The following is a 22,945-nucleotide window of genomic DNA, read 5'->3' as shown; positions in this document are numbered from 1 at the left end:
CATTTATGGTAGGTACAAAACTGTACTATGTTCATCGTGCATAGAGCTGCAGTCATCACACTTGGGTAGAATCCGAAAGCTAAGTAAGGGTGGCTGGTACTAAGCGGAATTAGGAGGGGCTAGAATACCCTGCAGGACTGCTGTGGCAAAGCCCGCTCTAGATTTTGAGTATAGTGGAAGGTGGTAGTGCTTGTTGAAAGTGTGCACTGAACTCCAAGTAGCTGCTTCCAAAATGTCCTTGGTAGGGACCCCCCTGAGGAAAGCTGCTGAGGTAGCTGTAGCCCTGGTGGAGTGGGATCTGATGTATACAGGCACTAATTTTCCATGAAATGAATAACAAAAGCGTATGCAGTGGGCTATCCATTTTGAAATAGTCTGTTTGGAAATAGCCTTTCCTTGAGCACCTGTAGCATAGGACACAAAGAGCTGCTCAGATTTCCTGAATGACTTTGTTCTGTCCAAGTAATATGAAGTTGCCTGTGAATGTCCAAGGAGTGTAGTAGCCTCCCCTTTGTTCTGTGGATTTGGATAAAAGGTAGGTAAATGAATAGTCTGATTCAAAGGCACACTGGATACTACCTTTGGCATGAAGGTAGGGTTGGTTCGTAAGGAAACCCTGTCCTGATGGAAAATGATGAATGGTTGCACAGCCATGAGGGCCTGTAGCTCCGAAACCCTGCGTGCTGAGGTAATAGCCAGAAGCAAGGCTGTTTTCCACGACAAGTATTGTAGCTCTGCTGAAGAAGCCGGCTCAAAAGGAGGCAGTGTCAGCTTCTCCAATACGAAGTTGAGGTCCCAAGCTGGAGCTGGTGGTTTCCGTGGGGGTTTTCTATTTTTTGCCCCTCTGAGGAACTGCCTTAATAGAGGATGTGAGAATAAAGGAGGATCCGCATTGTATTGTGCTGAAATGGCTGAAGCGTGGATCTTGATGGAAGAGAAGGAAAGGCCACTGTTTAACATCTCAGCTAGGTACTGTAAAAACTGAGGTATATTTATTACCCAAGGATTCTGGCCCTTTGCTTCATTCCAGGAACAAAATTGTTTCCATTTGGCCATGTAGGTTTTTCCAGTAGAGGGTCTCCTGGCCTCCAAGATGACATCCTGTACCTCCTTGGAGAGGAGAGTCTGTTGGCAAATTAAGGTATTTTCCATGCAGCTAGATTTAGAGTTCTGAGCTGGCTGTGAAGGCTGTGTAGTTGTGCTGGGACAACAGAAGAGGAACTTGAGGTAGGATCCATGGTGGTGAGTGTGACAGGCTCTTTAGGAGAGGATACCAGTGTTGTCGTGGCCAGTCTGGAGCAATGAGAATCAATTGTGGCCTCTCTGCTCTGGTTTTTAATAGGACTTTGGTCAGTAGAGGTAGAGGCGGGAAGGCATAGACTGTCAATGCTGTCCAATTGAAAGATAGTGCGTCCACTTTCCAGGCCTGTGGATGATAGGTCCTTGAGCAGAATTTTTCCAACTGGTAATTTCTGTGGTAGCAAATAGATCTATGTCTGGTTGTCCCCATGCTTGAGTTATCTTTGAGAAGACTTGAGGATGCAACTTCCATTCGTGTGGGTCTGTCATATTTCTGCTTAAGTTGTCTGCCAGTGTGTTTTCCTTCCCTGGCAGGAATTGTGCCTGTAGTTGAACTTGTAATTCCAATGCTGTGTTCCACAGGGTCATAGCTTGCCTGCACAGGGGGTATGAATGCGTCCCTCCATGTTTGTCTATGTACCACATGACTGTGGTGTTGTCTGTCCTTATTAGTAGCTGGCCCGGATGCAGTGGGTCCTTGAAGGTCATAAGAGCATTTTGCACAAATAGCATCTCCTTTTGGTTGATGTGTAGGTGCATCTGTTTTTGGGACCATTTTCCCTGGATGCACTGATCTGCCATGTGTGCTCCCCAGGCATAGTCTGAGGCGTCTGTTGTGATGATTTGACTTGCTTGTGGTATACAGAAAGGGAGACCCGTGTTTCTTTGGCATGCTTGAGCCCACCACAAAAATTCCTTTTGAAGGCATGGAATGAGTGGTAAAATTGTTTCCAAGCTGTGGCTGTGTTGAGACCATAAGTTTTTTAGGTACCATTGTAGTTTCCTCATATGCAGCTTTGCAAATGGTATTAGTAGGATGCAAGATGCCATGAACCTCAGAGTCTGCAAGATTTTCCTTGCAGTTAGCCTGGTTAAAGTTGCCATTTTGTTGAAGTATTGAGACAGTTGCCCTTGTTTGTCTGACGTGAGGTAAGCCATCTGGGCCGTTGTATTTAAGCTGGCACCCAGGAAAATTATCTGTTGAGAGGGTATTAGTTTTGATTTCTTTTTGTTCACTGTGTACCCCAGGCAGTTTAACAGTTTTATTACAAACGCCAGATGCTGCAATAGAATGTCCTTGCTGTCCGCTTGGATCAGGCAGTCGTCCAGATATGGGTAGATTTGTATTCCTCGTCTGCAGAAAGCAATTACTGATGCCAGGCATTTCATAAACATTCTGGGCACAGTAGATAAGCCAAAGGGCAATGCAGAGAATTGATAATGGGTTGAACCTGCAAGAAATCTGAGGTATCTTCTGCAATCTTGTCTGATAGGGACATGCAGGTATGCCTCCTTAAGGTTCAGCATTACCAGCCAAGACTCCTTGCCCAGCATGGGAAGAAGCTGCTGTAATGTGAGCATCTTGAATTTTGATACCTCTAGATATGTGTTTAGAATAGATAGGTCTAAGATGGGTCTCCAATCTTTGTCCTTCCTTGGTACCAGAAACAGTCTTGAATAAAAACCTTGACCTTGTTCTTTTGCAGTTACCTCTTGAATTGCTTTCATATCCATGAGCGCGGAAATTTGTTTTTGTGCCTCTGCACATTGATTTTGTGGCAGGTTTGGCATGCCTCTCATTTTTGGAAGGGTGTGAAAGTGGAACCTGTAGCCTCTGTCTATAATATCCAGAATCCATTTGTGCTTTGTAACAATGTGCCAGTTTTTTGAAAATAAGGCCAGTTTTCCACCCAAAGGTGCTGCCATTATAGCTTTGTTTGGCAGGCATAGGGGAAAGTCATTGCGTCTGTTTTCTAAATGACTGTGGTCTATCTTCTCCACCTCTTGGGGCTGGTGCTTGCCACTGCCTAGCTCTGTAAGATCCTTGAGGTTGTCCTCTACCCCTTGGGCGTCTGTATCTACCCCTTTGGGGTCTGTCCGTGGCTGGAAAGGACCAATTTTTTGAAGGCCAGTTTCTGCTGAAGAGTGGAGGCTGCACCTGCAAGAAATCTTTAACTGTTTGCATAGATTTCACTTTTTCCTCCATTTTCTTTAGTACCTCCTCAGCTTTAACACCGAACAATACATATTTTTCTAGTGGCGCATCTAATAACTTTGCTTTGACATGATCTGGTAAGGTTTGCACTTTGAGCCAAGCATGTCTACGTATGACAGACCCTGTGACAGCAGCTCTACATGAGGCCTCTAAAGCATCAAAACCACACTGTAAGGTATGTTTCCCCACTTGTTCTGCTCCATGCAACAAATCCTGCAACTCTTTCAAATCTGGTTGTTCTGTTTGTATCATTTTGCTTTTCATCTGAGATAGCAAGAACTGCTGGTACTTTAACATATGAAATTGACAGTTTAATGCTCTCATGGTTAAAGTGGCTGATGTATACACCTTTTTCCCCCACCTTTCTAATGCTCTGGAATCTCTCTCTGAAGGTAAAGGGTTTTTAGCAGTAGAGGCCTTAATCCCCTTGGGACCCTGAGAAATAGTCTCTGGGTCAGCAGTAGGGCTTTTATAAAGGAACTGGTGAGAATCAGGAACCCGGTAATATCTGTCTGGTTCAACAGGGGCAGGAGGTAAAGAGTCTGGATTAAGACTGGCTTCTGCGTACACATCATCCAAAATATCTAAGACAGGAGGAATAGCCAGGGGCCTATGCTGGGGAAGCAGCAGAAATTCCCTGAGCCTTTTCTTGGAATCTGAGTAATCTTGGCCTTCCCAGTGGAAGTGCTCTCTCAATGTATGTAGGGTTTCCCCAAAAGAGTAGTCCTCGGGGGGGGGGGGGGAGAGGGAATAGACTCCTCAGCATCAGAGTCTTCAAATGGGGAATAGGTGTAATCCTGGTCCTCAGAAAGGTCTGAGGTAATAGAAGCCTGGTCTGAGGAAGGGTAGTCTTCCTCCAACCTGGGTCTTTTGTCTGAGGGGGGTTGAGAACCCCTGATGAGTGTAATCAAATCCTCAGCCATTTTAAGCATCTGTTTTTTAGGCATGGGGCCTTGAGTGGGGGTCTGAGGACCCTGTTTTTTAATTTTCATTGGAGCTTTAGATTTAGTGAACGATTTAATAGAGAAGGTGGTAGGCCTGAAAACGCCTTCAGAAATGGCAGGCCTTGCTAAACTTTCCGTTTCTCCGCCAAGAGTGGCGTCGGTATCTGCAGTGGGAATGGAGACCGAGGAACCTGCGACCTCGGGTACTGAAGTCGCCGGTAAAATAGTTTCATCAGTAGTCAGGGGCTGCATAGGCGCCTCGCTGAGAACCGGAGAACCGGTAGTCGGCCTTAGCGTGATCACAGTACTCGGTGCAGGCCTCGGATATCTGTCCTTATCCTTGCATTTTTTGCCTAAAACTGGCGTCGGTAAATCCGACATGATATAATTAAATTTTTTGCCAAAATAATGAAGGGCGAACTCCGCCCGGCGCTTAATAGTGCGCTTGTTAAACCTAGCACAAAAACGGCAGGCCGAGACGTCGTGGTCTGGCTCTAAGCAAGGTATACAGTAAGAGTGAAAATCCTTATACGGTATTTGCTTCCCACAAGAAATGCAATTATTAACTTTGTCTGACATTGGTCTTAGGCAAGAAAAGTTTCCCCAACGGGGTACTTAGCTTTAAAGAAGACTTCGGCTGAAATACTTTTTGTAAATCTCAGGAGCTGGCAGACCGGCACTTGCAAACTGCTTCTGCTTCGGGTACCGCGCGGCAAGAAAGACTGGAGAAAATGGCGTCGGCTGCCTCTTTAATACCCCTGTCGTACTGACGTCAGGGAAGAAGCGACAACAACCGACGCCAGACCTAGACTTTGGAATTCGGCCGACCGAGGACCCGCCTGAAGGCAGGATAACCCAAGTGTGATGACTGCTGCTGTATGCACGATGAACATTAACACAATTTCTTAACAGAAAAAAAATGTTTTTCAGTTACTTGACACAACGTTTAAACTGACAGAGAAAAAAACAGTGCTCGCATTTAAAAGTATGACAGTCTCATGACAGTCCATTAAAACACAAAGCTGCTCGCTTTAAAAACTTTACTTTAGAGGAAAGTGATAAAATAATATTTAGAAAATGGAAGGTTTTTCAAAGAGGAACATATTAACATATCTGCCCAGCAAAGAAGCATCATCAAGACTATCTTCTATCCTCAGAAAGCCTCACACAAGCGTACTCTTCAGTGGTAGTAAGGCTTGAAGGGCTTGGCACTCAAAACTGTCCTTTAATCAGCTCAGCTCGTGCTGCCTGACAGTTTGGGCGCATGGTAGGTGTCCTGAAGCTTTGGCAGCTGGATGGCTGTTATATCCTCAGCAGGACATATCCCATATAGCTAAGGCTACTACAGCAGTGATAAATATGATGAATATCAATCAAGTTAACACAAAAGGAAAGGAAGGGCTGCAGAACAGAAATAAAGAATAACTGTTGTACTTTATGCCTAGTATATACTCACAATTCTAATAACTTTACAGGAAAAATCCCTAGATTTTGACAAAATTCTTTATTCAAGCTTACCTCTGTACATCACCCTTAGTGGCATCTAACATCATGATCACAACATCTGCTGTTCGAGCCACAGCGATGACCTGACGACCACGACCCTTACCTGAAATGAAAAAAAAATAGTTAAAGTTAGATTAAATAACTTTAATGTATAATGTACAACAGATGTAATAACATAGGAATGGCTTATAAGACATGGTGTGGGTCGTGTACTGCTTTTTATGTTGGCAAAACCAACAATACACTAAAGAAAAGACTATATAAGCACGTTTACAGCATAAAAAAAAAAAAAAAAGACAATGGCGCACTAGCCAGACATGTGCTAACATGCTGTAACTTTGTCAAATTTAATTTCTGAGTGTTGGAACAGGTGAGGTGTGATGTTTTATTGGGTGACTGGAAAAATCACCTGTCACACCGTGAAATGATGTGGCAGTTAAAATTAAATGCCACTACGCCATCCGGACTCAATGATTCCATTTCCATTATTACTAAAAAACAGAGCAACAAGAGTGGAAAAAAACTTTTTGTGAAGTATGACTTTGTTATTGTTTGTTTTTAATGGTCAACTTTTTTTTTTCCAGCACAGGATTGGTCTTTGCAGTTCCAGTAATTCATTGGACAACATTTGTGGGTGTGTATTTGCATAATTATTAACAGGTAAAGAGTTTGATTTTCGATTTTCATTGGATATTTTTGTAAGGTACCTGACTGGAAGTTATCCCTGTTCTTCGTTTTACTATTAGACAAAACTGAAGGGTGTGTGTGTGTATGCTTATGTGTATTTATCTGCCGTTTGAAAAGAACAAGTTATTTAATAGTGCGGAGGATTGTCATTAGATGATGAAACCACTTAATCATATTTTTAACTTTGGCAATAAAGGTTTGCTGCAAGTTTTGGGCTACCTGGTCATTTTTACCATTTTTGGAGGTTTTTTGTACCAGTTCTGGAGTTCTGCTTGGTTTTCTGAAGAATAGAAATTACTTAGAGGGGCTGACAAAGGTAGAAGTATTGCAGAATAAGGGGAATCTCAAAGAACAAGAAGAGAAGCAAATGCAGAGTGCTAAAGAGAATATAAGTGAGTATCTGGATAACATGCATGAGTTTAGAAAGACTGCAGTTAAGAACCCCCCCCCCCAACTCCAGAGCACAAAAACTTTTAGCACAACTTAGGCGATAGAATGTTGAAGGGGTTGTCACTAAACTATGGAAATCTATAAGAAAAAAAATTAACCAGAGTTCCCATGTAGATTTTAGAGATAGTCTGGAAATTTTATAAATATCTGTGTAAAGCAGAGAAATGTGGAAATCAAGAAAAAATAGAAATATTTACAGAAGACTTGATTTTGCCAACGTTAGAGGTAGATGAGGCTCAACAACTACCAGTTAAGATAGGAGGTGATGAGATTAAAAACAGTGATGTATAATCAATCTTCAGGAAAGTCTCCAAGAAAAGACAGTATTCCTGTGGAAGTCTGAAAATTAGGAGGGAAGAAAGTGAAAGACCTAGAAGATTTTAACATTATTTTAAAAGGGAAGCACTGACATTTTGGAAGAAAGATGTGGTGGCTGTGTTACCTAAAGATGGCAAAGACACCCTTCAGACTCAGCTTCATATAGACCCATTTCAATTTTAAACCACAACTGTAAAGTGTTTACGTCTGTACTAGCTAAAACAGCAGCAAAGATGTTGCCAAAGCTGACAGATATGGATCACTGTAGTTTTGTGAAGGGGAAGCAAACATTTGACATTAATAGAACAATGATGATCCAGAGTGAATCAGAATGTAAGAAAATACCTCTGTTGTGGGTGGGTCTTGATGCAGAGAAAGCATCTAACAGAATAAGCTGGGATTTTACGAGTAGGGTATTAGAAGCATTTGCACTGCCTGATACAATAAGGTTAATTAGAAGGATATATGAAGTATCGGAGGCAATAATTTAAAGTGGGAGGGTTCCTCTCAGATAAGCTGTGTTTGAACATTTGTTCTTTGCTTTCTATTTAGAGCCACTGGCAACGAAAATAAGGGATACAGAAATACATGGATATAATTGGTATGGTAAATCAAGAAACGTTGGCTTTATTTGCAGATATTATTTTGTACCTGATAAATCCAGAAAAGGATATCTCAGTGCTGTGGAACATTTTGAGACAGTTTCAAGTCTTTTCAGGATATAAAATTAATGAAGACAAAAGAAAAGCTACAGCCGTAAATTATGCACCCACAAGAGTTATATCAACAATACCCATACTATGGGGACACAAGATGATTATTTAGGAGTATGGATTAAAACGGCTTCTGTTATGCCAGCCAAGGATATGTAGGAAGATACTAAAAAATTTAGAAACTGGAAACTATTATTTAGGGATATATACAGCAAGATACAATCAGTGAAAATGTTTATCCCTTTGGTCTTGTATACGGGTCAGGCATGCTTTTATCAACCCAAGGAGAAGTTGTGGACAATAACTAATAAAGGATTGAAGGAATTTACCTGTGAGGGAAAGACAGCAAGAGTTAAGTCGGACAAGTTTATCCTTACAAAACAACAGGGTAATTAAGGTTTACCTGACTGAATGGATATTTTATAGCTACACAGTTAAGGCTCATATACATAATACATGCAGAAGGTTATAATTCAAAGTGGAAAGTGAAAGTTCAAGAAACAGAAAGAGTATGGGATTTTGAAAGCATAATTATTAACAGGTAGAGAGTTTGATTTTCGATTTTCATTGGATATTTTTGTAAGGTACCTGACTGGAAGTTATCCATGCTCTTTGTTTTACTATTGGACAAAATTGAAGGGTGTGTGTGTATGCTTATGTGTATTTATCTGCTGTTTGGAAAGAACAAGTTATTTAATGGTGCTGAAGATTGTCATTAGATGATGAAACCACTTAAACATATTTTTAACTTTGGCAATAAAGGTTTGCTGTGAGTTTTGGACTATCTGGTCATTTTTACCATTTTTCGAGGTTTTTTTGTACCAGTTCCGGAGTTCTGCTTGGATTTCTGAAGAAAATAAATTACTTAGAGGGGCTGACAAAGGTAAAAGTATTGCAGAATAAGGGGAATCTCAAAGAACAAGAAGAGAAGCAAATGCAGAGTGCTAAAGAGAATATAAGTGAGTATCTGGATAACATGCATGAGTTTAGAAAGACTGCAGTTAAGAACCCCCCAACTCCAGAGCACAAAATCTTTTAGCACAACTTAGGCGATAGAATGTTGAAATAGTTTGTCTTCTTTCCCAACCATTCTAACAAAATGGAGTATATGTTACACAAACTTGATGTTCACAGACAGCTCAGATTTTATCTGCACTGAACTAAAGAGGTTAGGAAATCAGACCAACGCTATCTTTTTCAGAAACCAGAAAAGGTAGGCCAGTGGCTAAAACAACTATCTAAATGGTTATCTGACTGTATTGCCTTTGTTCATTCAGCTGCCAATATACCTTTGCCTCAAAAGAATAAAGCTCATTCTACCAGAACAGTATCTACATCTGCTGCTTTTCAAGCCAAAGTGCCTTTAGATAATATTTGTGCGGCAGCCACTTGGTCTAAACCTCATACCTTCAAATCACTCATTACAAAGTGGATAAGGCCTCCAGGGACAGGGCCTCTTTAGGGTCCATGGTCCTGAGAAATGTACTTCCTTGAACCACCCGATATTTGGGGTGCTAAGGACGCTACCCATCAGTGATGAATGAACGGTGAGATTGAAAAACTTCAAATAAAGAAGTTATGTACTCACCATAACGTTAAATGTGAGTTGTTCTATCGCACCTTCATTCTCACGTCCCTCCCGCCATCCCCCACCTGGCTGACAGTTGACCTGGAATCTAGCTTCATCCTGGTTATGCATTCCTTTTTTTTTGTTGTTGGAGTAATTACCTGACAAAAGTAGTACATGCAGCAAACAAGATCTGAGGTATTCCAGGCAGTGCATCATGGGATAAGAGGCTAGATCTCAAGCTTTTGGTAAACCTCGAGCTTGCTAACGGCCGTGTCGGAGCCGAAGGATCTGCTCTGAACCAATCAGTGATGAATGAATGGCAAGACTGAACAACTTCACATCTGGATAGTGTCTGAGCCAGAGTACGACATTTTCATACAAGTGGCATTTTCTGATAAAAATGACCACACAAAGGTTATTCTACTTAATTTAGCTGGTTCAGAAGCCAGAGAAAGGGAACATTCATTTGTGTAAGCACTTGCTATCTATACAGGAGAGGGGGAACACAGTTGTACTGTTGTAACGACTGAGTCAAGGGAGGACCCCAAGTGTTTAAAATGTAAATTTAGAGAAATGTGTAATCTCCAGACAAATGTTACAATACAAAGGCACTTATTTTACACAAGGGATCAAAAGTCTAGTGAAATTTTTTCAGCATATATAACTGACTTGAGAAATAAGGCTAAAATGTGCAGATTTGGTGATTTAAGGGATGAGTTGATAAATGACAGACGTGTGTGGTATTAAAGATGATGCTGTGAGAAAGATTTTGCTTCGTGACAGTGATTTAACTTTGAATTAGGCCACTGAGATTTGTCAGATATATGAGCTCAAAGAAAAGTGCACAAATATGCTTACAAACGAGAATAGCTCTAGAAGGCACTGATAAAGCACATGTTGATAGTATGCAGCATGTGGTTAAAAGAAACCGATCCAAGCGCATGGCAGCAACTGTATCCCCTGCAGCACTCACTGGTAAACCCCACAGATTTCCAGCAAATTCTAGAGTTCACACAGTCTAGGTGAAGCATAAGAGTGAATCAGCAAATTCAAAGCATTGGCCACAACCCAGTTTCACTGCCAACTGTCATAACTGTGGTGGACATTATGCAACTAAAATGAAAAAATGTTTAGCTTTTGGTCAGCAATGCCACAAATGCAATAAGTGGAATCATTTCAAAAGGTTTTGTAAATCAAAAGGCCCAAATTCTTTTATTAAGAGGGAACATTTTAAGAAACGAGTTGATCAATTAGAAAGTGTCAACCCTACTCTTTATGTTGGTGTGTCAGTGCTTCATGAAACAGTTAATGCAGTAGATTTAAGGGCAAAGAATGAAGTACTTTGTACTGCTCAGATAAATGGAAAACCCACAGAGTTCAAAGCTGACACAGGTTCCAAGTGCAATGTTATGTCAGCAGCAACATTTTCTAGCATGTGTCACGGTGAAAGGCTTGATTTGGCAAGGAGTGTGAAGCTTGTTGCTTACGGTGGTGAAGAAATTAGACTGAAGGCTCAGTTGTGCTTTCATGTTACCCTGCTGGGAGATGCTACAATTTATTTTATGTGGTCGAGAGGTACGTACAGTCATTATTAGGGCTCAGAGACCGTTTAAAAATGGGACTGCTTTCATTTAATAATTAAGTCCACCAAGTCAGCTTGAAAGAACACTACTATAACTTCACCCAGTACATTTTTTTCTACTTATGCTTATCTTTTCAAAGACAAATTAAGGAAGCTTCCAGTTGTGTATTCCATGAAGTTAGATCCTGATGCCAGTCCAGTTATCAGGCCAGCTCGAAAATTACAATAGCCATGCAGAAAGTACAGTTTTGTACCTACCATAAATGTAGATGTTCGAGTGCTAATACAGCTGAAGTCATAACAGATGGGTTTTCCTGCCGTCAGGCGGGTCCTCGGTCTGCCGAATTCCAAAGTCTAGGTCCGGCGTCGGATGTCATCGCTTCTTCCCTGACGTCAGTGCGACAGGGGTATAAAAGAACCAGCCGACGCCATTTTCTTCAGTTTTTCTTGCCCCAAATGTCAGGTGCCCCCAGAAGGGAGGCAATACATAAATTTATGTACTAATGCAATGCAATATAATCAAAAAACAGTAGTTGCAAGCAAATACACCATAAAAGAATACCCCAATCAGGTTGTATGAGGAGGTGTTAGCCATTAGGCCTGTCCCAAGAGGGGAAGGAGGGAGGGAAACCTGGACTGCAGCTGTATTAGCACTCTAATATCTACATTTATGGTAGGTACAAAAAGTACAGTTTTGTACCTACCATAAATGTAGATGTCCGATAGGTATGCATCTGCAGTCATAACATATGGGTTGTCCTGCCTCAGGCAGCCCTTCGGTCGGCCGGATTCTAAAGTCTGGGTCCGGCGTCGGCTGATGTCGCATTTTCCCCGACGTCACAGCGTCTGGGGTATAAAAGCATCAGCCGACGCCATTTTCCTCAGTTTTTCTTGCCCCAGATGCCAGGTGCCCTCTAGGAAGGCTAAATTTGGATAAATGCTGAAAAGTTCCAAACATTTGCAAATTATATATATGTATAAACAAACAAATACACCATAATAGATTCCCCCCAGCTAGCTGAAAGAGGGGTAAATACCCTAGGAATACCACAGAGGGGAAGGAGGGTGGGTAATCCTGACTGCAGATGCATACCTATCGGACATCTACATTTATGGTAGGTACAAAACTGTACTATGTCCTTCAAGGATGCATCTGCAGTCATAACATATGGGTAGAATACCATAGCCAATCTGGGGGAGGAGGTACTAAGATAAAGATGGTGTAGTTAAGATCCCCTGCAGCACTGCAGTTGCAAACCCTGCTCGGGATCTGGAGTATAAAGGTAGATTGTAATGCTTGGCAAATGTATGCACGGAGCTCCAAGTAGCAGTTTCTAAAATGTCCTTGGTAGCCACCCCTCGTAGGAAATCTGTAGTGGTGGCTGTGGCCCTTGTGGAGTGAGGCCTGATGTTTTCAGGAACTGTCTTTCCATGAAAAGAGTAACAAAAACGAATGCAATTTCCTATCCATTTTGAAATTGTCTGTTTGGAAATTGCTCTTCCTTGCACCCCAGTAGCATATGCTACAAAAAGTTGGTCAGTTTTTCTGCTAGTTTTCGTTCTGTCCAAATAGTAGCGTAGTTGTCTGTGTATATCCAGGGTGTGCAAAAGTTTTTCCCCTTTGTTCTGTGGGTTAGGGAAGAACGTAGGCAAATGAATAGCTTGGTTCAAGGATACCCTAGATACTACCTTTGGCATGAAAGTAGGATTGGTTAGTAGTGACACTCTATCATGGTGAAAAATAAGGAAAGGCTGTACTGCCATTAATGCCTGTAACTCAGATACTCTTCTTGCTGAAGTGATTGCCAGAAGGAATGCAGTTTTCCAAGATAAAAACTGTAGGTCTGCTGATGCTGCTGGTTCAAAAGGAGGTAGTGTCAGTTTTTCCAGCACAAAATTGAGATCCCATGCAGGTAGTGGGGGTCTTCTTGGAGGTTTAACATTTTTGATCCCTCTCAAAAATTGCCTGAGAAGAGGGTGTGAGAAGATAGGTGGATCCATATTGTATTCTGCTGAAATTGCTGAAGCATGAATCTTAATGGAAGAATAAGACAGGCCATTGTGGAACAATTCTGCTAAGTATTCCAGGATGTGTGCTAGGTTTGCCACTGTGACATCTGTGCCCTTTGATGTGCTCCAAATGAGAAATCTCTTCCATTTAGCTGAGTATGTCTTCCTTGTGGAAGGTCTGCGAGCCTCCAGTATAATGTCCTTCACCCTCTGAGATAAACCAGTTTGGTTGGTATTTAAGGAATTTTCCAGGCAGTTAGCTGCAATGTTTTCAAGTTGGGATGCAGGGTCTTGAAATTGTTCTGTGTTAGAAGAAGAGGCCATAGGGGAAGAGGCCATGAATTTGCCTGAGACATGCTTCTCAATAGTGGGTACCAGTGTTGTCTTGGCCAGTCCGGAGCTATTAGTATCACTTTTGGCTGTTCCTCCCTGATCTTCAGTAGAACCTTGTACATCAGTGGGAGAGGTGGAAAGGCATATACTGTTAGGGCATTCCAGCTGAAAGAGAGAGAGTCCACCCTCCATGCTTATGGGTGGTAAGTCCTTGAGCAGAATGTCTTCAGTTGGTGGTTGAGTGGGGAGGCGAACAGATCTATCTCCGGCATTCCCCATGTCTTTGTTATGAGTTTGAAGATGTCTGGATGCAGCATCCATTCGTGTGCATCCATGGTAGTTCTGCTTAAGCTGTCTGCTAGTGCATTTTCTTTTCCTGGTACGAATTGGGCCTGCAGCTGGATATTGAGATTCAGGCATAGATTCCACAGATCCATAGCCATCCGGTATAGAGGGTAGGAATGTGTGCCTCCCTGTTTGTTTATGTACCACATGACCGTGGTGTTGTCTTGTCCTTATTAACAGATGTCCTTGTTGGAGGAAGGGTCTGAATGCCTCGATTGCATGCCTCACTGCCAGCATTTCCTTTTGGTTTATGTGCATGCTTAGCTGCCCTTGAGGCCATAGGCCTTGGATACGTTTGTCCTCCATGTGTGCTCCCCATCCCCGGTCTGAGGCATCCGTGGTGATGGTCTGCCTTGTTTTTGGTTTGTTGAAAGGCAACCCTCTGTTGGTCTGGCAGGCCTGAGCCCACCACAGGAATTCCTTTTGAAGGCATAGAATGATTGGTATCATGGTTTCTAGACTGTGTTGAGACCATACACACCTTAGGTACCATTGTAATTTCCTCATATGCAGCCTGGCATGTGGAATTAAAATTATGCAGGATGCCATGTAACCCAGGGCCTGCAGGACTTTCCTTGCAGTAAGCTGAGTTTGTCTTGTCAGAATCATGAAGTAATCTGGAAGTTGTTTTTGTTTTTCTTCTGTGAGAAAAGCCATCTAGGTGATGGTGTCCAGATCCGCTTCCAAAAAGGTTATCCTTTGGGATGGTACTAGTCTTGACTTTTGGATGTTGACTGTGTATCCCAAGGTCTGTAGCAGGTGTATGGCATAGGCCAAGTCCTTTAACAATTTTTTCTTGTTGTCCGCTTGTATTAGGCAGTCGTCCAGGTATGGATAAATTTGAAATCCCTGAAGTCTGCAATGTGCAATTACTGATGCCAGGCATTTCGTGAATACTCTGGGCGCAGTAGATAAGCCAAAGGGCAATGCTGAGAATTGATAATGCTCTGATCCTGCAAGAAATCTGAGGTGTCTTCTGCAATCTGGTTGAATAGGGACGTGCAGGTATGCCTCCTTGAGATCTAGAGTTACCAGCCAAGACTCCTTGCCCAACATGGGAAGAAGTTGCTGTAGGGTCAGCATTTTGAATTTTGGCACAATCAGATAAGTGTTCAGTGCGGACAGGTCGAGAATAGGCCTCCATTGGTTTTCTTTTCTTGGTACAAGGAATAGTCTGGAGTAAAATCCTTGGCCTTGTTCTGTACATGGTACCTTTTCTATAGCTTTCATCTGAAGTAATTTGCTGATTTGTCTGAAAGCCTCTGAATTCTGGTTTGGTGGAAGGTTTAGCATTCCGCTTCTTTTTGGCAAAGTGTGGAAGTGAAACCTGTATCCTTTGTCTATTATTTGCAATGTCCATGTATCCTTTGTAATGCAATGTCAGTTTTTTTGAGAATAAAGCCAGTTTTCCACCCAAGGGTACTTCCAGTTGATCCCTGGTAGGCGGAGTCAGAGTCAAGTCATTGGGTCTGTCCTGTGGTAGTGGTTGTAGTTGTAGCTGTTGCACTACTCCTCTGGTTGGCAGGCTGCCACTGACGGCCTCTGTAGGGGCCCTTCGATTGACCTCTGCCTCTAGGGCGCCTGTTCCTGCCTCTCTGTGCTCTGGACGAGTCTGGAAAGGACCAATTCTTTGTAGGCCAGATTCTGCTGAACCTCGGTGGTTGAACTTGCAGGAAATCTTTAACTGTTTGCACAGATTTTGCTTTTTCTTCCACCTTTTTTAGAATCTCCTGTGCAGGGGAGCCAAATAAATTTTGTTTCTCCATTGGAGCAACGAGGAGTTTAGCTTTGACATGGTCTGGCAAAGATTGCTCCTTCAGCCAGGCATGCCTACGAATAACTGCCCCAGTCATAGCTGATCTAAATGAAGCCTCCAGTGCATCATAGCCACATTTCAAAATATTATTACTGACCTGTTTGTGAGTTATGTACCAAATCCTGAAGGGATTTATGGTCTAAGGGTTCAGGAGAAGAAAGTTTCTTATTCAGTTGATCTAACAAAAATTCTTGGTACTGTATCATATGGAATTGACAGTTTAATGCCCTGGCAGAAAGAGTAGCAGATGTATAAACCTTTTTTCCCCATCTCTCTAAAGCTCTAGACTCTCTTTCAGAGGGTAGGAGATTTTTAGCAGTAGCGGCTGCAACCCCCTTAGGACCCTGAGAAATAGTTTCTGGGTCTGCAGCATGGGCTTTATACAAATGGAAATGAGAATCCGGGACCCTGTAATATCTGTCAGGTTTGGCAGGGGCCGGAGGAAGAGAATCAGAGGCTGTACTGACATCATTGTACACATCATCAATTACATTCAGAACAGGAGGTATAGCCAAGGGCCTATGCTGAGGCAAATGCAAAAAGGTCCTTAATCTTTTTCTAGAATCAGAGAAATCCTGACCTTGCAATTGAAAGTGCTCTCTCATTGAGTGTAAAGTCTCCCCAAAGGAAAATTCTTCAGGAGGGGAGGCCGAAGGGATAGATTCCTCTGCATCTGAATCCTCGTAAGGTGAGCAGGCCCCTTCCTGGTGGTCTGATAAATCAGATCCGTCCATGGAGTAATCTGAGGAGTGAAGTTCAGATGGGTCAGTCCTGGGCCTTTTGTCTGGAGGAGGTTGAGAGGCCCTGTCTGGGTGAGGTTGTGAACCCCTTATTAAGGAGATAAGGTCCTCAGCAAGGCTGAGGATCTGTGAACTTGAAGTAGGCCTCTGGGATGTGGGACCGGATGGTGTCCCCGGCTGTGTGCTTCATGAACTCAACGAGGAATTAAACCCACAGTTAGGACAGCTGTTTAATCTTAGCCTCACCTCAGGATACTGCCAAGGAGTGGCGCACGGCGACTGTGGTCCCACTTCATAAGGGCGGTGCCTCCACAGACCCTGGAAATTACCGCCCCATTAGCTTGACAAGCCTTATCTGCAAAGCCATGGAGAGGATCATAATGGAACTCATAAATAAAGACATAGGGAACTTGCAGACTTTGGATCCAACCCAGTTTGGCTTTGTCAAAGGCAGATCCTGCCTCTTAAACTTGGTTGACTTTTTCGAGACAGTCACCAAGGCCATTGATGAGGAAAGGCAGTCCATACAGCCTACCTCGACCTGGCAAAGGCCTTGACACAATACCCCACTCAGGTATCATCGAAAAACTCATCAGCTTGAATGTAAACCCATACATCACAAGATGGGTTGCAAACTGGCTAAGTGACAGAACCCACAGGGTCAGAGTTGCTGGAGCCATGTCAGACTCAAAGCCTGTCAACAAGTGGTGTCCCACAGGGCTCAGTCCTGGGTCCACTCTTGTTCGGCATCTACTTTTCTGAAGTACAAGCAAACACAGGAGGGTTATGGCTGACAAAGTTTGCAGATGACTGCAAACTGGGCGCCATAGTCGAAAACACATCTGACACAGATATCCTCCAGAAGGGCCTCACAGAAACGGATAACTGGTGCCAGAGCCATGGCCAGAAGTTAAACGCCAAAAAATGCATAGCCATACCCTTCGGGAAAAACAAGGTTACCCCTAGCTACCATATAGGTGGCAATCCACTGAGCACAGAAAAAGTCATCAGGGATCTGGGGACCCAAGTTGACAGTAGCCTTTCGTTTGACACTCATGTTGCTAAAGTAGTTAGGAAAACCTTCTATATCGCCCACCTGATCGTGAAGGGATTCACATCTAGATCAAGGGAGGTCATCGTCCCCCTGTACTCATCACTCATTAGACCTATGATTGAGTACAATGCCCCGTTTGGAATGTATCTGACCTGACACCTGCTGCAGCTTGAAAGGCCCCAAAAGTTCCTCACCAAAAGGATAAAGGGTCTCAAAAATATGTCTTATGCTGCCCGACTGAAAGAACTCCAGCTCTATTCAGTCTCATACCGCTTGCTCAGAGGTGACCTGTGCCTGACATATAAGGCCATGTCAAACCCAGATTTGATGAATATGCTTCACCTCAAAAATCTAGATCCTCAGAACCACAAGGCGGAGACTTAAACCTTGACACGGTTATAAATAGAGCGTGCTGGAGGGACAGATTCATCACCCAGAGACTCCCTATGCTGTGGAACAAAATCCCGGTACATGTGAGGCAGAGCACCTCGCTGGCCTTGTTCAAGAGGAATCTTGACCAATGGATGGGAGATCGCAGATATACCCCAGGGATTACTTCAGTGTCACTGCTTGACAGAGGCACAGAAAAATGATAGGCATAGTTTTTATTCAAACTAAAGGGGTGGCGAAAGCCACATAACTATGGGCTAGGCTTATAAATGCCCTTGGGCAGATAGCCTAGTATGAACCTATGAACCTATGTAGATTTGGCAGGCAAAGCTTTTGAAAGTTTGGCAGCTTTAGCCCTGGAGAAGGCCTTAATAGACATAGAAGCTGGGGGCCTAGCTGCCCCACGTGCAGGGGTAGAAATGTCCAATGGTATGGTGTCGGACAATTCCTGAACACTAGCTTCGGTAGGGAGTTCTGAAGCCGACTCAGCCGGGGCCTCTCTGGCCTCGGTGGTCGAAAGTATGGTTTCGGTAGTAGGAATCGTCGTGGATTCGGTTTTGGCCGAAACCGAGACACTTGCGGTAGGCCTAGCCGTGGTTTCAGCTGAAACCGTGGGCCGCGAGTGTCGGTCCTTTTCCTTGCGTTTTTTTGACCATATGCGAAGTCGGAGTCTCCGACGGCATTTTATAAGCAAACGTGGCTCCAAAAAATTCCTCTGCAAACTCCGACCGACGTCAGAGTCCGTTGGTTGAAGGAGGCACAGGCTAAACAAGCTGATACGTCATGGTCTGGGCCTAAGCAAGGAAGGCACTAAGAATGGAAATCCTTATGAGGTATTTGTTTCCCACAAGTTAAACAATTATTTACTTTGTCTGACATCGGCTGAGGCAAGAAAGAGTCCCCAATGGGGTACTTAGCTTTTTTCGAAGTCTTCGGTAGCTGAAATCTCTGGATCTGACCGACTGGCACTTGCGAACAGCTTCTGCTTCGGGCACCGCACGGCAAGAAAGACTGAGGAAAATGGCGTCGGCTGATGCTTTTATACCCCAGACGCTCTGACGTCGGGGAAAATGCATCAGCCGAGGCCGGACCCAGACTTTGGAATCCGGCCGACCGAAGGGCTGCCTGAGGCAGGACAACCCATATGTTATGACTGCAGATGCATCCTTGAAGGACATCTGTACTATGTTCATCGTGCATACAGCTGCAGTCATAACAGATGGGTTGAATCCAAAAGCTAAAAAAGGGGTGGTAGGCACTAAGAGGAACTAGAAGGAGCCAGGATGCCTTGCAAGACTGCAGTGGCAAAGCCCGCTCTAGATTTGGAGTACAATGGTAGGTGATAGTGCTTGGAGAAAGTATGTACAGAACTCCCAAGTGGCTGCTTCCAAAATATCTTTGGTAGGAACCCCCCTGAGGAAAGCTGTAGAGGTAGCTGTGGCCCTTGTGGAGTGAGATCTGATGCCTGTAGGTACAGTCTTACCATGAAAAGAGTAACAAAAGCGTATGCAGTGGGCTATCCATCTTGAGATTGTCTGTTTGAAAATAGGCTTCCCTTGAGCACCTGTAGCATAGGACACAAAAAGTTGCTCTGATTTTCTGAAAGGCTTTGTTCTGTCCAAATAATAACGAAGCTGTCTGTGAATGTCCAAGGAATGTAGTAATCTCTCCCCTTTGTTTTGTGGATTAGGGTAAAAGGTAGGCAGGTGGATAGCCTGATTCAAGGCTACCCTGGATACTACCCTTTGGCATAAATGAAGGGTTGGTTCGTAAGGAAACTCTGTCCTGATGGAAAATGATGAAAGGCTACACAGCCATGAGGGCTTGTAGTTCCGAAACCCTGCGTGCTGAGGTGATAGCCAGAAGGAAGGCTGTTTTCCATGACAAATATTGCAGTTCTGCTGAAGCAGCAGGCTCAAAGGGAGGCAGGGTCAATTTTTCCAGGATGAAATTGAGGTCCCAAGCAGGTACTGGTTGCTTCCTTGGGGGTTTTATATTCTTAGCCCCTCTGAGGAACTGTCTTAAGAGAGGGTGAGAGAATAAAGGAGGATCAGTGTTGTATTCTGCAGAAATGGCTGAGGCATGGATTTTGATGGAGGAGAATGAAAGTCCACTGCTTAGCATCTCAGCTAGGTACTGTAATATTTGAGGTAGATTCAGTATTCCAGGATTCTGACCCTTTTTCTGATTCCAGGCACAAAACCGTTTCCATTTTGCGGAGTAGGCTTTTCTAGTAGAAGGCCTTCTGGCCTCCAAAATGACATCCTGCACCTCCTTGGAGAGTAGGGTCTGTTGTGAATTTAAGGAATCCTCCATGCGGCTAGAGTGAGTGTTTTCAGCTGACTGAAGAGTTTTGAAGATGTGCTGAGTCAGTAAAAGAAGCATTAGAGGCAGGATCCATGGTGGGGAATGCGTCAGGCTCCTCAGGAGTGGGTACCAGTGTTGTCTTGGCCAGTCTGGAGCAATGAGAATCATCTTTGGTCTGTCTGCTCTGGCTTTTAATAGAACTTTGGGCAGTAGAGGAAGAGGTGGAAAGGCATAAACTGTCATTGTTGTCCAACTGAAAGAGAGTGCGTCCACTTTCCAGGCCTGTGGATGAAAGGTCCTTGAGCAGAATTTTGTCAATTGGTAATTTCTGTGGGTGGCAAAGAGATCTATGTCTGGCCTTCCCCATGCTTGAATTATTTTTGTAAAAACTTGAGGATGCAACTTCGATTCGTGTGGATCTGTCATATTTCTGCTTAGGTTGTCTGCCAGCGTGTTTTCCTTGCCTGGCAGGAACTGTGCTTGAAGTTGGATTTGTAATTCCAGAGCCATGTTCCAAAGAGACATGGCTAGCCTGCATAGGGGATATGAATGGGTTCCTCCCTGTTTGTTTATGTACCACATCACTGTGGTGTTGTCAGTCCTTATCAATAGTTGGCCTGGATGCAGTAGGTCTTTGAAAGCCATAATAGCATTTATTACTGCTAGCATTTCCTTTTGATTGATGTGTAGGTGCTTTTCTTTTTGGGACCATTTGCCCTGAATGCACCGATCTGTCATGTGCACCCCCCCAGGCGTAGTCCGAGGCGTCTGTTGTGATGACTTGATTTGCTTGAGGCTTGCAGAATGGGAGACCTATGTTTCTTTGGCATGCTTGAGCCCACCACAGAAATTCCTTTTGAAGACATGGAATCAGTGGTATAATTGTTTCCAAACTGTGGCTGTGTTGAGACCATAAGTTTTTTAGGTACCATTGAAGTTTCCTATATGCAGCTTTGCACATGGGATTAGCAGGATGCAAGATGCCATGAATCCCAGTGCCTGCAGGATTTTCCTTGCAGTCAGCCTGGTGAAGGTTGCCAGTTTTCTGAAGTATTGAGTTAGTTGCCCTTGTTTCTCTGGCGTGAGGTAGGCCATCTGGGTGTTTGTATTCAAGCTGGCACCCAGGAAAATTATTGTTTGAGAGGGTATTACTTTTGATTTCTTTTTGTTGACTGTGTATTCCAGAGAATTCAACATTATTACAAACGCCAGGTGTTTCAGAAGCATGTGTTTGCTGTCCGCTTGGATCAGGCAGTCATCCAAATATGGGTATATTTGTATCCCTTGAAGTCTGCAGAAGGCAATTACTGATGCCAGGCATTTCGTGAACACTCTGGGCGCAGTAGATAAGCCAAAGGGCAATGCAGAGAATTGATAATGGGTTGAACCTGCAAGAAATCTGAGGTATCTTCTGCAATCTTGTCTGATTGGGACATGCAGGTATGCCTCCTTGAGGTCCAATGTTACCAGCCAATACTCCTTGCCCAGCATGGAAAGAAGCTGCTGTAATGTGAGCATCTTGAATTTTGGTACGAGTAAATATGTGTTTAGGATGGATAGGTCCAAAATAGGTCTCCAATCTTTGCCCTTCCTTGGTACCAGGAATAGTCTGGAATAAAAACCTTGACCCCGTTCTTCTGCAGGTACCTCTTGAATAGCTTTCACGTCCATGAGATCTGAAATTTGTTTTTGTGCCTCTGCCCTTTGATTGTGTGGCAGGTTTGGCATGCCTCTCATTTTTGGAAGGGTGTGAAAGTGGAATCTGTAGCCTCTGTCTATAATGTCCAGGATCCATTTGTCTTTTGTGACAATATGCCAATTTTTCGAAAATAACGCCAGTTTTCCACCTAAAGGTGCTGCCAATTGAACCTTGCTTGGCATGCAAAGGGGAAAGTCATTGGTTCTGCTTTCTGAATGGCTGTGAACTATCCTCACCACCTCTTGGTGTAGGTGCTTGCCATTGTCTGCCTCTAAATGATCCTTGAGATTGCCCTCTACCCCTCGGGCGCCTGTATCTACCTCTTTGCGGTCTGTCTGTGGCTGGAAAGGACAAATTTTTTGAAGGTCAATTTCTACTGAAACGTGGAGGTTGTACCTGTAGGAAATCTTTCACTGTTTGCATTGATTTTGCCTTTTCCTCCATTTTCTTTAATACCTCCTCAGCTTTAACACCAAACAATACATCTTTTTGAAGAGGTGCATCTAGTAATTTAGCTTTGACATGATCTGGTAAGGTTTGCTCTTTGAGCCAAGCGTGTCTACGTATGACTGATCCTGTAACAGCAGCTCTACATGAGGCCTCTAAAGCATCAAAACCACATTGCAAGGTATGTTTACCCACTTGCTCTGCACTATGCAACAAATCCTGCAACTCTTTCAAATCTGGTTGTTCAGGTTGTGACATTTTGCTTTTCAACTGAGATAATAAAAACTGTTGATACTTTAACATATGGAACTGACAGTTTAATGCCCTCATGGTTAAGGTGGCCGAGGTGTATACCTTTTTCCCCCACATTTCTAAAGCTCTGGAATCTCTCTCTGAAGGTAATGGATTTTTGGCAGTGGAGGCCTTAATTCCCTTGGGACCCTGTGAAATAGTTTCTGGGTCAGCCGCATGGCTTTTGTATAGAAATTGGTGTGAATCAGGAACCCGGTAATACCTGTCAGGCTTGACTGGAGCTGGAGGTAAGGAATCTAGGTTAAGGCTGGCCTCTGAATACACATCATCTAGTATGTCTAAGACAGGAGGGATAGCCAGAGGCCTGTGCTGAGGGAGCAAGAGGAAATCCCTGAGCCTTTTCTTGGAATCTGAGTAATCTTGGCCTTCCCAGTGGAAGTGTTCCCTCAAGGTATGCAAGGTTTCCCCAAAAGGGTAGTCCTCAGGG

The 22,945-nt window shown here is 43.6% G+C and overlaps 1 protein-coding gene across 1 annotated transcript in view; it reads right to left on the bottom strand.

Moving 5' to 3' along the window:
- DRG2 (developmentally regulated GTP binding protein 2) overlaps nucleotides 1–22,945 on the bottom strand; it is an 808,865-nt gene that overhangs the window by 369,587 nt on the left and 416,333 nt on the right. The window contains exon 5 of the mRNA XM_044089666.1: nucleotides 5,758–5,848. Coding sequence (XP_043945601.1) covers nucleotides 5,758–5,848 — 91 coding nt within the window. The remainder of the gene's footprint in view (nucleotides 1–5,757; nucleotides 5,849–22,945) is intronic.

This window comes from Protopterus annectens, chromosome 12.part0, assembly GCF_019279795.1.
Source record: "Protopterus annectens isolate FY-2018-M chromosome 12.part0, PAN1.0, whole genome shotgun sequence".
Lineage (NCBI taxonomy): Eukaryota > Metazoa > Chordata > Ceratodontiformes > Protopteridae > Protopterus > Protopterus annectens.
This window is presented reverse-complemented; position numbering and strand designations above follow the sequence as displayed.